General features: G+C 41.5%; 2 protein-coding genes across 4 annotated transcripts in view; one reads left to right on the top strand and one right to left on the bottom strand.

Annotated features, from left to right (window-relative positions):
* Positions 1-17,278, top strand: part of LOC130929793 (carboxypeptidase N subunit 2-like) — a 75,315-nt gene extending 58,037 nt beyond the window's left edge. For 2 of the 3 annotated variants that reach the window (XM_057857297.1, XM_057857299.1), the window contains exon 3: positions 13,680-17,278. In XM_057857297.1, the coding sequence (XP_057713280.1) occupies positions 13,680-15,257 (1,578 nt within the window). In that variant the 3' untranslated portion in view covers positions 15,258-17,278. Of the gene's footprint in view, positions 1-12,770; positions 12,843-13,679 lie in introns of those variants that run through there. The other variant, XM_057857298.1, reaches the window with a different exon arrangement.
* cldn1 (claudin 1) lies at positions 2,911-10,594 on the bottom strand. The gene is made up of 4 exons (XM_057857300.1): positions 10,202-10,594; positions 7,226-7,390; positions 6,625-6,709; positions 2,911-6,562 (listed from the first exon to the last, which is right to left on the bottom strand). The coding sequence occupies exons 1-4, from the start codon at positions 10,422-10,424 to the stop codon at positions 6,400-6,402; spliced, it is 636 nt and encodes a 211-aa protein (XP_057713283.1). The 5' UTR covers positions 10,425-10,594; the 3' UTR covers positions 2,911-6,399.
* Positions 17,279-18,339: the final 1,061 nt, after the last annotated feature.

The raw sequence follows: 18,339 nt of genomic DNA, 5'->3' as shown, positions 1-18,339 counted from the left end.
GCCATCGGTACGCAAAAGCGTATGGAAGCCGTTGAGGGCCAGCGCGTTTGTCTACGTCCAGTCCGCATGCGCGCATGCGGACCACTTATGTGCACCCCTGGTTATAACGCTATTTATTGTATTTAGCCGTGAAGCCTATGACCTAGGCTTTATGATTCAAGCATTTAATGTATCTAATACATCCATATCATCCCATCATAAGCAATCCAAATGGCAAAAAGGGTCAAAAAGATAATGGACAACAGGCTCATCAGCTAGCCTGCTGTGTTCATAATTCTCGCGGTAGCATTTGTCTGCAATGTACTGTATGTCTTTTTATGGCTTTCCTGTAACTGGAGGTGAGAGCATGAGAGAGCATAATTACAGACACCATGATTTTAACAAGCGTACTTACCTTTTTTTGATCCCAGAACTCCTGTAGCATATATCACCGAGTGTCAAGACACAGCTATGAATGGTCACAGTCGGAATTTTGGGAGATTTTATTGGTGACACGTGGTCATATAACAAGGGTCGCGATGCAGAAATCACTGACATTGAGTAGTGGTCGAGTTTTTCCTTTAAAAGGCTAAATATTTGGGGGAAAAAATGTCTTTGTTTGGATCGATTATTTATCATCTAAAATATCGGGGAAAATGTGACAGTAACAAATAAAATACAATAGGCAATAGTTATGAGGTAGATATCCGTGGCCTATTTACACTTTTTCACTGTGACGTAATTTGTTTAAATGTTTAAAATACTGTATGTGTATGCGAATGAATACTTTTTTTGAAGTAGTTTTTTTTTTTTTAACAAAATATTTGACATCAATTCGTGATTGTAAGATAAAATGATAATAATAAATATAATTACTTTCTTTTTATGGCTGGGTTGAAACATAAGCGGTTGCGTGGCGTCTGTAAACGGAGGTCTCCAGGGTAAAACGGACAAATTAAAAATAGTTCGGGGGCATAATGCGCCATGAAACTGCTATGGAAACATATTGTTCTATCAAACACAACAGTTCTTTTGGCTTAAAATACAGCAGTTTATTTTAAAGACGACCGCAAGAGCAGAAACCGCTTTTTCAGCCTTGTATTTATATCTTGACGCTGTTCGTGTTAGAATAGAATAGAATGGAATAGATAAGAATAGAATTGGACTTTATTGTCATTGTCAGCAACGAAATTTGACGTGGTACTCCAGTATGAAAATATGTATTCAAATAAAAAAATAGACTAAATAATAATCCTCGGTTCAAGCTCACAGTTGTTGTTGAAGCTTTTGAAAGCTTAGGTTTAAAGAAATTCTAAATATCCATCTTGCTTCCTCAAGTGCGGTTTTGGCTAAGCAAAGTACTGTCTCAAAGGTGCTAGCCACATGATCGTTTTGAAAAATCATTTTAACCCATTATGAAATACTTTGTAGGATTTTTGTTATTTATTTTATTTTATTATTATTTTATTGCTTTACAACTTTGATGGACAACATTTTAACGGCAAGGTCTTTATTTTCAATTCCTTTACAGGAAAGTCAATTACCGTACATGCTATGATATTTTTCGTCCACCAGGGGCGGGGGGACTGCCCCCCCCCAATCTCTGCCTATGCCGTAACGTGCAAAAAAGGGTGACGTTTTTGAACAAAATAAGGAAATTTAACAGCACAGGGAAACAAATTCAGAATTGATTCTTTTGTAGTTGTGGATTGATTCAATCTGGATGCAATTTTAGTATCAAAGCTTTGCGCAAGATGCTCAATTCTTTTGCTCTTTTTTTCATGCCACATTTCAACGTTTGAATTGGACCGAGGACTACCTTGTGTTTGACCAATGTCCAAAATTTGCCACTTTGTTCTAAGTTGTTGGTGAAATTGGCATTCAATTCTTACAAAATATGAAGTGCTAAATCTTTGGTCCATCTCCGGTTATGCAAGAATCCCAATTGAATTAGTGAGCTAAGCGAGTTAACTACTTACTGTACACAGACTAGGTATTCAATCAAAGGGTCGTCTTTGAGAAAATGTTATATAACATCCTTCTACCATCAATTGATTAAAAAAGGAAAACTCTAAAGTTCAGGTAAAAGTGTGATTAAATTCCTTCCCAGTGCAGGTGCATCTCCGAAAACCTCGTTTTTAAACTGTGACACTTGGCATGTTATATTGTGATGCTTGATCATGTTTTAACGTGACCGAATTGCTTCACGGCGGTCGGCAAAATGTTCCGTTTTATACTGATCGTTTATCCCATTAAAAGTAGTACAGATTGTGACATTTATGACGTTAAACTGGAGGATTTTGTTTTCACCTTTCAACGTTTACTTAGTTTATTCGGATGCACTTTAATTCAACTGTGACCGATATGAGGTGTGTCTGAATGATCTGGTCAAAGACCTTAATTCCTTTTCTCTCTAAGAATGTTATGTGACTTTTGACCAGAGGAATAATCTACTTAGACAACCCTTTTATAGCGACGCTACGATTTCCACAATCGTTGACCGTATATATATCAACGGCAGGCTTTTTTAGTTGATCAATATCCTGGCAAAGATCACATTTGGACAAAGTCATTTCATTTCACAGCAGAAGGATGATTGGACGTCTGTCATGGTCAATGGCACTGAAAGAATTCGAGCCGCCTGGCTCTGCCCTGTGTGAAAATGTAGCGGTGGATTCGGCATAACTACTGACATCTGCTGTCCAAAAATGGGACTGACTCCTTTACAGAGTGACGCTCACAACGCTATTACTGTATTCACTCAACGTGTAATTTCGTTCGCATAACACAATAAAAATGTATAATAGTTCAATAAAAAAATATATTAATAAAAACAGAAGACTAATTTATACCAAATATTTTCATGATTTTTGGGGGTATTTTTGTGTAATGTATTTTTTATATTAATATTTTATAAATATTGTGCATTTTATTTCATTTAAATCCATTTTTCAGCCGTCACTACCATTTTCAAAATGGAAATAATTACACGCACACACATAAACTGTATATTTACTGTGCATACTTTTTAACTACTAAATGACAGAAGTTCAAGTTAACAAGTGAAACATACAGATTCACTCAATGTGCTGCAGTTAAATAAATGCATGGGTCTGATGATGAATTATAAAACAAATGACATTGATTTCTTTGAATGTCCGTATTCCAAATTCCTACTCGACGGTATTTATGAATGGAAGTGAAGGAATATGCAATGGCAGGAGAGCAGACAGAAGGGGGCGCTCTCTGCTTTGGAACAAGCTTTGCAATTCCTAAACCTGCCGCATACATACTAGCATATATGTGGCGGAAAACACTCAGGTGACTTGAAGTTCCGCTCTGAGATCCCCAATTGGGCCAAATTAAAAAAAAAAAAAAAATGTCGTATATGCATGTGTGATACATCACTGGAAAGCTTAAAAATCTCAATTTTCTGGGGGAAGATTTTTTTTTTTTAACAGAAGGGCGTTTAAAAAAATAAATAACAGCAAAACCCTAACTGGAGGCGCGAGCATGAGAGAGCATAATTAAAGACGCCATGTATTAACGAGATATCATCATATACTTACTTTGTTGCGATCCAAAAACTCCATGTAGCACGTATCATCGAATGACAAGACACAGCTGTGAATGGCCACAGCAGGATTTTGGGGGGATTTTATGGCTGAAACACGGTCATACAACAAGGGTCGCCATGCAGAAACCACAGACATCAAGGAGTGGTCAAGATTTTCATATATTTACGCTTTTAAACTTTTTTTTTTTCTATGTTGGGATCGATTATCATCTCACATATCGGGGAAAATGCAACAGTAACAAAAAAAGATTCAATTAAGCGAGTTATGAGGTCGATAGCCATGACTTATTCACAGTCACCATTTTTTTTCATTATGACGTCATTTGTTTAAAAGTTTAAAATATGCGAGTGAATAATTTTTTTAAGTTGTTTTTTTTTTTTTTTTAAACTAAATATTAGACATCAATTAATGATTCTAAGCTAAAAATGACAGACATTTCGAATAATAAATAGAATCGCTTACCTTCTTTTTATGGCTGGGTTGAAACAAAAACGGTGGTGTGAAGTTTGTAAACGAGGGGTTCCAGGGTAAAACAGACAAATTAAAAATAGTTTGGCGGCTTAATGTGCCATGAATCTGCTATGGCAGCATATAGACATATTGTTCTATCAAACATAACAGTTCTTTTGGCTTAAATTGCAGCAGTTTATTTTAAAGAGAGGTGCAAGAGCAGAAACTGCTTTTTCAGTCTTGTCTGTGTTTTCTGCAGTATAGGTGTTCCAAAATGTTTGACCCCGTTTCGTAGGCCATTAATTTTGACAATTTTCGTTGGAATGACCTCAAGTTTTCACAGCTTGTGTAGAAACATTTCAAGTTTTTTCTTTTTTTCCTAACGTTTAGCATTTTCAGGTTTAGAAATGCCGTTAGCTTCAAAAGAAAAGGCATTTTGCATGTTAGGGTATGCTCGGACTCAATCACCAAAGACAGTGCAGCGTGTCTTCTTCACAAATTTTGCATAGCAGGCACCAACTAAACAACAAAACAGAGAATTACAGCTGCACTGGAAACTGTTACCGAAGACATGCTGCAGCGAGTTTGGCACGAGCTCGAATACCGACTCGACGTGCGCAGAGTCACAGGCGGCGTTCATATTGAACATTTATGAAAATCTGTCACAGAACCAACAAATATTTGTACTTTTCTTTGTAAATTTAACCAATAAAACTTATGAGCTTCAACATGAAGTGTATTTAGTTTCATTAAGATCCATCAAGTAGTTTCCGAGATATGGGCATTTAGAATGGGGTCAGCCATTTGGAACACCCTGTATATCTCCTCAGATGCTAAGGTTTGCTGTCTTTTGATTGGTGGCGGCGGTGTAAGAGGAAAACGCTGCTTTTGGAGGGAGGGGTTGACTCACTTTTTATTTCTGGGTGGGATCGTTCTCAACAAGCGTGTTCAGACAAGAACTCCGGTATGCCTGTCCCTGGATGCTGCCCCTCCCCTTCCATGACGACTTTTAAAACCCTTTGGCGGCCAAAGACATCTATTCCGTTTGAAGTGGGAGGCCCCTCCCATTCCAAATGGATCGGACGTCTACGAGTGATGGGAAGAAGGGAGGGTGCGCCGAAATCAGAGGAAGAACCCATTTTTGAACTCTTTGGCTGCCTTTGACGGTGCTAGACATCCAGTCAGATCGAAGTAGAGCCTTGGCAGCTCATGAACAAAATTTCAGTTCACAGCAGGAGGATAACTGAACGACTACTGTATCAATGTCAGTGACGGTGAAAGAGGTCATGGTCAAATCGTGAAAATACCATCATAACAGATAAAGTTAATTATTAGAGGCGGGAATCTTGGGGCACGTAACGATTCGATTACAAGTCTACAATACGATTATAAATCGATGATTGATGCACCATCCCCAACCCCTCGAATTAGAGTTGTGCGAAATCTCCAATTCTTAGATTATTCGCGATTCGACCGTGGAAGATTGGAGAACGATTCACAAACATCCAAATTCCGATAATTGAAATATGCCAAGTAAAGCGGAACTAAAACGCAGTCAGCGAGGTCTTCGGGACACAATCAGGAACGGACCGAGAGTGAACATCATGCACAACTCATGCCACAAGATAAACAAAAAACAATACCTGACTGTGGCCGACAGCTGTTACAAACTACGCCCACATAATGCTACGGTGGATATCACATGTATATAGGACTAGATGCGAAATGACAGACTCGCCGACGTTGGTAAACAGCCGCCATCCTAAAGCAGTTCACTTTTCTGGAAGGCTGTTGTAGCGAACCTAATGAACTTCTTATCTAAAATACTCCTAAATTGGCAATATCGTGACTCGAATCCATCTTTAAATGATGAAACTGTTTTAAAACTTTCACATGTTAAAAGTAGACAAGAGGGAAATTATCGGGAGCAATTTGAACAACTATAACAGTTGATTCACAACATTAAATGAGTTGAATCCAGTTTAAAGCTGCTGATACACAATGGGGACTTGAGTATTTTATTTACTGTTTTGAACTGTTAACTTGCTACTCAAATAGTAATTTATTTAATCCTGAGATGATTAGCTGGGGTGGGCATCAATAATTGATTTATAATTGAATCGTAGCCTCTGAATCGTAATTGAATCGTGAGCTGCCCCAATCATGAATCGCGAATAATCTAAGAATCGGAAATTTCGCACACCTCTAGTCATCATGAAAGCTAGCTCGCTCGGTTGACTTAATTGAAGAAACATTAGTACTGATTTGCCGTTGATGACGGCGAAGAATCGAAAAATGGATGTAATTCGCCAGTACTTGTGTCATAAAATGGCGGCATATCCAAAATCCTGTACATTTGCACGACAAATTATAAAGAAGAATCGCAAGGCATCTACACGTAGTCTTTGCCCGAGTTGCTAGCCGCGTTGGATCGCGGATAACGCGGCGCTCCCCCCGAGTTCTTCTTGGGGCAGTTGCAGCACAGGAAGCCTCCCCCGATCATCATGAGGACGGCGGCTCCCCATCCCACGAAGAGGGCGCTTCCAAATTCGTACCTGCCGTCACGTCCGACGGAATTAGCGTGAGCCGAGAAAGAGAAACAATTCGGGGAGCTTACTTGGAATTGGTCGGCGTGAAGGGGTTGTAAAAGTCCTGGGCTATTCTGTGGCCGTACCAAGATGTCCCCACCAGAGCCAGAAGGCCTAAAAAAAAAAAAAAAACAGTTCTCGTAAGAGATGTCTAAATCCGTCAACTACGAGGATTCGTTGACCAAATGAGTGCTTTTTAGACAACCGACCAGCATATCTCATCACCTTCAAAAAATAAGCAAGCGTTTGCTAAAAAAATAAAATGGCTGACTCATTGGCTGCGCTAAATTACGATCCATTTGAAGTGGCAAATGAACAAACGTTGGCAGCCCTCCCACTTCAAATGGATTGGATCTTTACGACTAACCACATGATTTGACATCTATCATCAATGACACGAAAAGAGTTTAGAAGGCGTCGATATTTTAAGTACAGTGTTTTTCTGATTTTAGAAGAAAAAAATTGAAGAAATAAATTTTGCATTCTTCTCCCTCCCGAACATTTGTTAAAAACAGTTGTCGGACCTACAACAATAAATATTGTTTTTGTTTAGAAAAAAAAATACAAATCCTAAGACATTGATGAAAAGCCATTTGAGTCAAGTGTAAAAAAGTATTTCAAGCAAATCACCTGCTATCACCATGATGATACCGCTGGTCAGCGCCACTTTGTCTTTTTGCTCCGGCTGGTCCGCCAGGCACGTGGTGCACTTCATACCCACCATCGCCACCAAGACGGCAATTAGGCAGAGCAAAACGGCCGCCAACATCAGTCCTCTCGTGCCTATAACAATGGCTGCGGAGACAAAAACGGCTGCTGTTAGCTCGTGTTCGTTGACAGTTTCGCTACCGATACGGCACTAGAAAAACGTCAGTGGTATCGGGTCGACATAATGCTGCCCTCGCAATATGTATTCTTCGAGTTCTAGTTTCCGCCCCACCCGAGATGGTCGCCAGGTACCCACTCCGCCATAAAAAAAGGAGCACCTGTCACCCTCCCCGACATGATGGTAGACATTCAATTGCAATAATTCCAGCACCTGATTCAGTTGGATGGGCGGGGCCGTGCAACACACCTGTGGTGCATTAGGGGTCGCTCGATATTTAAAGACTCCTGTCACCGTCTGCGAGCCTAGGACTATTGCTTACTTGCATGCATACCGCTGTGTGCGTCATCTCGAGTCTCCTGCTTACTTACGTTTGTATTTGTGCTAGTATTATTGTTTAGACTTGGCTGTTTTTGCCTTTCCTTTGGTTCTCTCGCCGACTCGGTTCATGACTCTTTTTGTTTGTATTTTCCTCACGTGTTTTGGCATGCTTTGTTCTTTCTTTAATTTTGACTTTTTCTCAATTCTACACCAACTTCCTCGTCTGTGTCTGATCCATATTTAACAGCAGAACCCAGCAGATGAACCCACACTTCCATATTTAAATGGACTGGATGCCTAGCACCGTCAATGGCAGACAATGAGTTAAGTAGTGTCTGACCAAGCCATGGTAGCAATGACTTACATTCAGGTGATTATGCAGTTGTTTGTTATTAAAAGATTTTTTTTTTTCTAATGAAGGGATTAGTATCTTTTTTCGTATTTACCGATCGACTGTTTGTATTACTCCAACACACTTACAGTATATTACTCTAACACACTTATTAACATAATAAATCAGGGAATAGTAATCTTTTCTCTTTTTTTACTGTTTGTATAACTCTAACACAACCAATATAAAATAAATAGCACTTATACCCAGTGTTGTTAATCTTACTGAGAAAAAGTAATTAATTATAGTTACAAATTACTTCTCCCAAAAAGTAATTGCGTTAGTAACTCAATTACCTGAATGTAAGAGTAATTAGTTACTTGGCAAAGTAATTGGTGATAATTACTTTTTTTTTTTTTTTTTTTTCTCAAAAAAAAAAAAAACATTGGCCACACTATGTGAAGTTTCTTGTGGAGGTTTTTGGTACAGTTGGCCCGAGCCCAATTCTTTACCCTAATTTACCCTTTACCCTGAATCACCTGTTAAAAGTTGTTAAAATTGCTCCCATTATTGCATTAGTTCCCTTCTCTCTACTTTCAACATATGAAAGTTTTGAAAACTGTTGAATCATTTAAAGATAGATTCAAGTCAAGATTTTGCCGATTTAGAAATATTTTAGATACAAAGTTACTTAGGTTCGCTAGGAAGGTTCTCTACAACAGAGCCGTCCTAAAAAGCCTACTGCTTTAAGATGGCGGCTGTCTACTAACGCATTTAGAGCCATGTTCGTCATTTTGCATCTAGTTATATCTATATACAGTACATGTGATATCTACCATGTCTACCATATCTACCATAACAAGCGGGCGTAGTTTGTCGGCTATTGGCTACAATATGTATTATTGGAGCTACCTAGCATCGCGTTTGCTTGGCGTCATAACTTTCTTGCCTCCTCCCCGCTCCTGCTCTGCGCTGTCGTCTCGGTGAGTCCGTCTCCCTCAGACTTTTCGACCAATATAGTAACGCATGCCTTTCCGTCCTCAGTAACGGTAACGGCGTTGCCAAGATGAGAAAAGTAATTAATTAGATTACCCACTACTGAAAAAAATAACGCCGTTAGTAACGCCGTTATATTGTAACGCTGTTATTAACAACACTGCTTATACCATAGTTATGCAAAACAAGCAGAATATAGAGCATAAGAGATACATGATGCCTTCTTATCAAGGAAGTTCAACGTGTGCGTCATGCAGCTGACTGAGCATGATTGACGCTGAGTACCAGGTGATAGGCAAGACATCTATAAGCCCACGTCAGTTCTTCCAGACGGTCCAGAACATATGGCGGGATGTCCTGTCCCAACACAAGGAACACCGGAGAACGCCCGATATCCAACTGATAACGCAACTGATAAGACTCCAAAAGCCCCTTTGACGCTGAGGCAGGCAAAATCTCCCACTGCAGGACACGCTGGAGAGACCATGTCTCTCAACTGGCCTGGGAACGCCTTGGGATCCCGAAAGACGAGCTGATTGAAGTGGCTTGGGAGAGGGAAGTCTGGGCTTCCTTGCTAAAACTGCTGCCCCTGCAAACCCACCCCAGATTAAGCGGCAGATGATGGATGATGATGGACATAAGGGCTACCCGTTAAGTCCCGCGATTTTCACGGTATTTCGGCGTGTGTGAAAGGGACTTTTAATTAGTTTTGCCCATTCCAATAAGGGCGACCCATTTGAAAATTGTCACTCTCACACAAAAGGAATTCATTCTTTTCTTTCCGCTTACTGGAATGCACTATCTGTCCCTTTCAGCGTGTTGTTGAAAGATTCAGGTCCAAAAGTATCATGATGTCACAGATCCCTTATTATTTCTCTCCTCCACCCACCCACTGCTTGCTGAGGCACCTCTTGGTATTTGACTGACGTGTCTCTACATGCATGCGGACCACACTTTTTCAAGGTTTGAGTTTACATACAGCCTTTATTGTGTGGAGAGATTGGACGTCTGGTGCCGTCAATGGCAGCCCATAAAGGAGGTGAATAGGAAGGGACCCACGGGAAAGCAAAGCATTTGTCTACAGTACAAATGAATCTGAGCACTATTTATCACTTGTGACAAAGAGCATTACCTGGTAGTTGCAGAATCGAATCGTAGACTTTACACTGAACTTGACCCGTGCTCTGCGACGCGCACGACTTCCAGAGACCTTCGTAGAGGGCCTGAGCCGTGATGATGTTGTCTCCCGCGTAGGACGAAGCCTTCCACTCCACCATAACCGTGGACGCGATGGTGCCGATCAAGCCCAGAAAAGCCAGCGAGAAGCCAAGAAGTTGGATTCCGGCGTTTGCCATGTCGGAAATGGAGAGAAAAAGTGTGTCTGGGCAAGAAATCTGAAGATGAGCAGGTAATAATAAGAAAAATGCCGAGAAAAAAAAGCTGAGCCAGATGTTTGGTGTTGTGCGTTTTTTTTTCTGACACACTTTTTAGTTGTGCATCCTGACTGGGAAAAATGGGAGGAACGACTCGCTACCTACGGTTCAGGTAAATTGTATGTGCGCCACACAGTGGACAAAATTGGTAATGACAGGGAGAGACAGGCTTTTGTTGCAATCGACTTGACTGCCATTGACGTGCAGTCAGAGTCCAATAAGAGTTCAATTCAATGATATGACACGAAAACTTAAGTATGGATTTCTCATGTTTTTGGTAAATCTGTACATTCCAAAATGGATGAAAACTGGATTGCCCGAGTGACAATGAAGTTTGCAAAGAACCACTTTGGCTTCATGATTCAGAACTGCCTCATAGAGCCTACATTGCCATCTATTGGCTCAGACATGCAATGCAACACAAACAAGAAAATAAAGGTCACGGGGAAGAAAAGTTTCTTGTGGCTGAATTTGCCTTCTATTGAGTTCACTGTATAATATTGAATTGGTCATCGCTTCAGTTCAAGTGATGTTATCGGGAGTGCATATCTGATGTGAAGCAGTGGCTTGCACAAAACTTTTTACACCTTAACGAGAGCAAAACTGAATTTATTACTTTTGGCACACCTTCCATGATGAAAGCCCTTGAGCCCAACTCTGGTGCTCCGGCTGACATTTTTAAGACGCACGTTAAAAATCTCGGAGTGATATTCGATAGCAGGCTTAACTTTGAAAAGCAGATTAGTTCTGTTGTAAGAGCAAGTTTTTTCCAGCTCCGTCTCTTAGCCAAAGTGAAGCCTTTTCTTAGTCGCCACGACCTTGAAAAAGCAATTCACGCTTTTATAAGTTCAAGGCTGGACTACTGCAATGCACTTTATGTTGGCCTACCCAAGTCCTCGATTTCTCGGCTGCAACTTGTTCAAAATGCTGCTGCTCGATTTTTAACAGGTACACCTAGACGTGAGCATATTACCCCCGTGCTATCATCACTCCACTGGCTTCCAGTCCATTTTAGAATTGATTTCAAACTTTTACTGTTTGTTTTTAATTCTATTTATGGCCAGGCTCCATCATATCTATCGGAAATTTTAACTTTTCGTAACTCTGGCAGAACTCTTCGCTCGACCGGCAAGCTTTTTTTAGATGTTCCGAGGTCAAAACTTAAACAGTGGGGAGACCGATCCTTTGCGGTTGCTGCCCCCAGGCTGTGGAACAGCCTTCCCTCCGAAATCCGCACCACCACGGATGTAGGTCTTTTTAAGTCTCGGCTAAAAACGCACCTTTTTAGACTCGCCTTTTACAAAGATTAGGATAGCCTGGTTTTATTAGCTTAAGAACTTTTTTTTAATGTTTTTCGATTTTATCGGTTTTATTGTTTTACTTGCTGGACTTTTATTGTGATGCGCTCTTTGTTTTACTTTATTTTTTAAATGTCATTGTATAATATTTTCCTGCCTTTTATTTATCTTGAGCCATGTTTTGTTGTAAAGCACTTTGAGGGCCTTTCGGGTTTTTGTAAAGGGCTATATAAATAAATTTGATTGATTGATTGATTGATTGATTGATTGATTGATTGATCGGGCAATGTTTGCACAGTGGTATTTTACATTGCTGTCTGTTTGACCCATGTTTGACCCATTCAAAAATGTAAGCACTGCAATGCAGGGCCGCACAGAGATGGAGAGGCAGGTGCTCATCGATCAAAAGTGGCACATGAACAAGTATTTTATACACCTTACAACAACATTCTCACCAGCTTTACAGTATAATTGGCTGTGTCAGACTTGAATTGGGAGGGAGGAATAGTGAATAGAAATCAACACTGTAATCAACACTTTCTGGCTGTGAGTCAGTCTTTGCTGCTTTTCTTCTTTCAAACTCTGCATCAATTGGCAGCTTAGCGGCACGCAGATGTTTTTTTTTTCAAGGTGTTTTATATGTTCAAGTACTCGGTGACGTGCCTGCACAGTTGGCCAGCACACACATACACAGCAAAAAAAAAAAAAAGCCCAGTCAAAAGGGGCACTTTGGGCATGTAGGGGCAAAGGGGAAGGGGCTCAAGCACCCTCTGCCCCCCCCCCCCTTTGTACGTGCCTGCTGTAATGTAATTACTCCGTACTTGAGTATTTTCTGCTTGCTCAACTAAGTTATGGGAGTACTCTTTTGCATTTGTTTGCTATACTGGGGTTAAAAAAAAAAAATCATTCCGCACGAAGCTGACCGACGCAGCGAGCAAAGGTTTGCTCTTGCCTCATTCTTGCGGCTATTTGCCTTGGAGTCAGCCAGCTGCCCGATCCAGAGGGAATTTCATTTCCACGCTTCAACAAAACTGCAGCAAAGGTGAGCCCACCAGTACACGGATGGTTTTTTTCTCTCACAAAATCACGGTGGGAAAGTAACAAAGTACAAATACTGTAATTTTGTTTTTATTTGCATGTAATTTTTGTACTTCTCACTAAGTATAGCGCAAACAATTACTCTGATCATTGATTAATCAGCGTTTATTTTTGCCAATATAGAAAAGTAGGACTGCATATATGGCTGTAATTGTAGGCTGCTTTCAAGTAAGCGAATAGATACTACATTAGAAAACAAAATAAAATACATTAAAAAAACAACTTAAATAAGAAATAGAAAGAAATAAATTAAAATATTTCTAAAATGGTAGAGAATACTTATGCTCTTATCCATTTAAAAAAAATATTTGTAATGAATACAAATTATTTTTTTTTGAATAAAATGTTTTTAATAAATTGAGATGTAAATAATAAAAAGCATATTTACCGTTAAGAAGCTAATTTAAAAAAAAAAAAAAAAAAAGGGTTTAGTTTATTTTGATGTCAGCAATATCTATGAACAATTAGTAGACTATCAAAATACAATGTTGTCATCAATAAATTTGACAGTCGATTAGTTGTCCTTTGCGCCCGGTTTTTCCCCCAAATATTCATGACTAATCTAAATGGAATACGACGCTCATTTTCTTCCATTGATGGCGATCAAGGAGGCTTGTCAAGAATCACACACTGAAATATGACGGAAAAGCCGAAATGTAACATTTCATTTCGTGATACATTCTCTCACTGCTAGATGGAGCCATTCAACCAGCAGTAGTATTGTCATTTTCCTCTTCTCTTTTTTTCCCCCCGAACGTAACCCTTTTCTATGTCTCTGCAGCGGAAAAAAATGGACATGCGTTTGCACGCCACTTTGTTCCTTCTCTTGCTCCCGTGTCCCAACGGCGCCACGCCGCCCCACGCGGACTGTCCCGACAAATGCCAGTGTTTCACAGCGGCCCGAGTCCTGTGCGCCGACGAACACATGACGTCCCTGCCGGCGAACCTGTCCCAGGAAGCCGTGGAAGTGGTGGTCATGACGTCGGCCTTGCAGTACTTGTTCCCCGGCGCCTTCGAGGAGAGTCCCCAACTCACCAAGCTGGTCTTCCTCAACAACCCGCTGCGGAGTATTCATTCTCAGGCTTTCCGAAACCTGTCTGAGCTTCGGGAACTGGAGATCAGCGGCAGTCCTTGGCTGGATCATTTGTTTCTGGGGACTTTTTCCGAGCAGGGCAACCTGACCGAGCTGCAGCTCAACTATAACAAGTTCCAGACTTTTCTTCCCGGTTCCTTTGATTCTCTAGAACGTCTGGAGAGCCTGCAGATGAAGGCTAACGTCATATCGGACTTACCTGTGTCGTTGTTTCGGAACCTCAGGAATCTCCGGGTGTTGGACTTATCTCTTAATAAAATCCCGAAAGTGGAAAAAGAGACTTTTTCCGGTTTGAGCGCTGTAGAGATTCTCAAACTGAGCAACAACCGCATCGCGAATATTTCGTCCGACGTTTTCTGTCATGTCCCTCGACTGACGGAGCTCCACTTGGAGGGCAACGGAATATCCCGCCTCGCCGACGGAGTGTTCTCGGCGCTGGCCGACTTGACGGTGCTGAACCTCCGCGGAAATCGTCTCATGAGTTTCAGCGATACGGCCTTGGGGCCGGAGAGTTCCAATCTAACGCATTTGGACTTGAGAGGGAACAGGCTGACAGAGCTGTCCCATTTTGGCACGCTGACGTCGTTGACTGAGCTTCTGTTGTCATCCAACGAGCTGGCGAGCCTTCCCCGAGACCTTTTACAAAACGTCAGCGCGCTGGAGAATCTGGATCTCTCTGAAAACCGCCTTACGTCGTTACCGGACGGGATTTTCTACGGGCTGAAGAGCCTGAAAATAATTTACCTCCAGAAAAACCAGCTGACCGACTTGGATAGTAGATTGTTTAAGGACCAGGAAATGATTCAGCAGCTCTACCTGTCCTACAACCGGCTGCAAAACCTCCCTCTGGGCCTCCTGGACCGCTTTGCGCTCCCGCACATACTGAGGCTACACGGAAACCCTTGGAAGTGCGACTGCCACCTGTGGTATCTGCACGATTTCGTGCTGAACAGCCACCGGGACGTGGAAATGCCGGACAGGGTGGTGTGCGAGAGTCCCCGCTTCCTGCGGATGCGACCGCTGGCGTCCATCCACAGGGAAGAACTCGTCTGTCCCTTGGCCGACGGCGACCCGACCGACCTGAGCGCGTGTATCCTTCGCAAATCGGCCAACTCGCTAGTCATCCGGTGCAAAGTGGAGAAATGTTCTACGCTGGCTGTTCAAGTACAATATCTGGGAGACGACGGCGCCGTTCATGAGCACTTGTGGAAAAAGAACAATTCTCTGTGCGCTAATATAACAGTAACTCAAGCTCCCATTCCGTAGAGTTCAATCGATTTTGTCACAATGCGTTCTCAAATAAAGCAGTCACCAGATGTGTTCGGCACCTCGCTCGATTCTGCAAACAAACTGATTACCAGGTTTTTTTTTTGTTTTTGACAAGGTCCAAAGGTTCACTCCTTGTCTTGTTGTTAGTGCTACCACACTCACTGCTGTCCCTTTTCAGGATTGCACCCAGAAATCTACTACATACAACGAATCTCAGCGGGGAAAATAGTACCTTCCTCTATTCTTCAGTAATCAGCAATAGTTGAAATGGGCTCATCTACAGTTCTGTCCAAATGTATTGGCACCCTTGCAATTCTGTCAGATCATGCTAAATTTCTCCCAGAAAATGATTGCAATTACAAATGCTTTGGTAGTAAAATCTTCATTTATTTTGCTCACAATGAAAAAAAAAAAAGAAAGCGAATGGGGAAAAAATTAAATCACTATCATTTTACACAAAACTCCAAAAATGGGCCAGACAAAAGTATTGGCCCCCTTTGAAAAATCATGTGATGCTACTCTAATTTGTGTAATTAACAGCACCTGTTACTTACCTGTGACACATAAAAGGTGGTGGCAATCACTAAATCACACTTGCAGCCAGTTAAAATGCATTCAAGTTGACTCAACCTCTGTCCTTGTGTGTACGACATTCAGCATGGAGAAAAGAAAGAAGACCAAAAAACTGTCTGAGGACTTGAGAAGCAAAATTGTGAGGAAGCATGGGGGCAATTTCAAGGCGATAAGTCCATCTCCAAAGCTGAACTGAATGTTCCTGTGTCTACCGTGCGCAGTGTCATCAATAAGTGTAAAGCCCACGGCACTGTGGTTAACCACCCTAGATGTAAATGGAAAAGAAAAATTGACAAGAGATTTCAACGAAAGATTGTGCAGATGGTGAATAAAGAACCTCGACTAACATCCAAACAAGTTCAAGCTGCCCCACAGTCCGAGGGTACGACAGTGTCAACCCGTACTATCCGTCGACGTCTGAATGAAAAGGGACTCTATGATAGGATACCCAGAAAGTCCTCACTTCTGAATCAGAGACGTAAAAAAGCCAGGTTGGAGTTTGCCAAAACTTACCTGAGAAAGCCAAAAACGTTTTCGGGTCAAAAGTAGAGCTTTTTAAGAAAAGGCGTCAACATAGAGTTTACGGGGGGGGAAACGAGGCCTTCAATGAAAAGAACACGGTCCCCACTGTCAAGCATGGCGGAAGTTCCCTGATGTTTTGGGGTTGCTTTGCTGCCTCTGGCACTGGACTGCTTGACCACGTGCATGGCTATATGAAGTCTGAAGACTAGCAACAAATTTTGCAGCATTATGTGGAAAGCTGGGTCTCCCTCAGAGGTCATGGGTCTTCCAGAAGGCCAATGACCCAAAAGCACTAGAAATGGTTTGAGAGAAAGCACCGAAGACCAGCAATGAGTCCAGACCTGAATCCTGTGGAGAGATCTGAAAATGGCAACCTTCAAATCTCAGAGACCTGAAGCAGTTGGCCAAAGAAGAATGGTCTAAAATTCCAGCAGAGCATTGTAAGAAACGTGTCGATGGATACCGGAAGCGGTTCTTCGCAGTTATTTTGTCTACGAAGTATTAGGCTGAGGGTGCCAATAGTTTTGCCCGGCCCATTTTGGGAGTTTTGTAAAAAAAATGATCATGATTTTTTTCATTCTCGTTTGTGTTATTTCATTGCAAGCAAAATCAATGAAGATATTACTACCAAAGCATTTGTAATTGCAAGCATTTTCTGGGAGAAATTGAGCATTATCTGACAGATTTGCAGGGGTGCCAATACTTTTGGCCAGCACTGTAATGTTTGGAATGGTGCCATCTGCTGGCCATTGTTCAGCTGTAAAATTGTATTGAATTCACTATATAGCAGCATTAGACATATCCTATTTGAGAAATGTAATTGACGAAAAAGGTTTTCTTTTTGTGATCTTATTCATTTCTTAATTTTAAGCTAATGTGAACCCTACATAAAAAATGAAGATGATTTACATACAACAACTACAATAAATTGATTGTTATTCAAATGAATTATTTTTGCTTGCAGCTCAAAATAGGACAAAAAAAAATATTCTGCATTTGCAGTAAATAAGTAGTGCAACAAATGTCCTTTTTAGCCCTTTGGCTGCAATTGACAAGTGGGAGGATTGACAGCCCGGAATTGGACGTTTAGTAGAGACCAACTCATTTCAAAGGACAGCAGAAGCATGATTGGACGTCTGTCATCGTTTGTGGCACTGAAATAGTTCAAGACTTGTCCACTTGTCACCTCGCGGTTCAGGCCCAGCACCCTTGAATGAGAAGAGGGACATAAAGGCGCGAAATGGGCAGGCGGGCGGGGAGGAGTCGAGCCTGGAAACAACAAGGCACGCAGATGGCTACGCCTTGAATACGGCAGGCTAACCCGTGGTTAATAAGGGGCAAAGGTCGGGGGTCGATTGGGTCCTCTGTCCGGCCCAATGACATGGCAATTCACATGAAAAAAAAGTGCGAAGGCTTGACCTCCAGAGGAGCTAATCCTCACTTGACCAGAGACGCCTAGCTCAAGAAGACAACTTTTTCAAATCGCCTTATTCTTCTTGTTCCTCGCTGAATCTTTTTGACACAAGTGAAGTATCGAGAGACCTCCTGACGTATACAGTAATTATGAGCGTTGCGCCGTTATGCCACTAAAATGACGGTATCGGGGAGTACGAAGAATGATGCCATGTACTCTTCAACAGCTAGCCCTAATCAGTAGGGCTGCCAGCTATGTACGCCGGCTTAAAAAACCTGCTTCTCAAGACAATCATCCTTCTGCCGGCCGTGAATTTCAATGAGTATATCACATGTCCAATTTATTTAAAGTGGGAGGTCGGCAACGAATGGACGTTCGTTCATTCACTGCCAACTCTCACAGCTCAAATGGGTTGGTTTACATTCAAGTGAGTATGTAGTCATTCAGTATAAAGATGAAAAAAAAAAAGACCACACAGCCAAGTATTGGGAGCCAAAAATTGCAGTTGCTATTAGGATTCGTCATATTATTATACACGATACACAGGCATTGAACATTTGATCACAGAAC

This window comes from Corythoichthys intestinalis, chromosome 14, assembly GCF_030265065.1.
Source record: "Corythoichthys intestinalis isolate RoL2023-P3 chromosome 14, ASM3026506v1, whole genome shotgun sequence".
NCBI classification, from domain to species: domain Eukaryota; kingdom Metazoa; phylum Chordata; class Actinopteri; order Syngnathiformes; family Syngnathidae; genus Corythoichthys; species Corythoichthys intestinalis.
The sequence above is the reverse complement of the archived record's forward strand: the minus strand, read 5'-3'. Positions and strand labels throughout refer to the sequence as shown.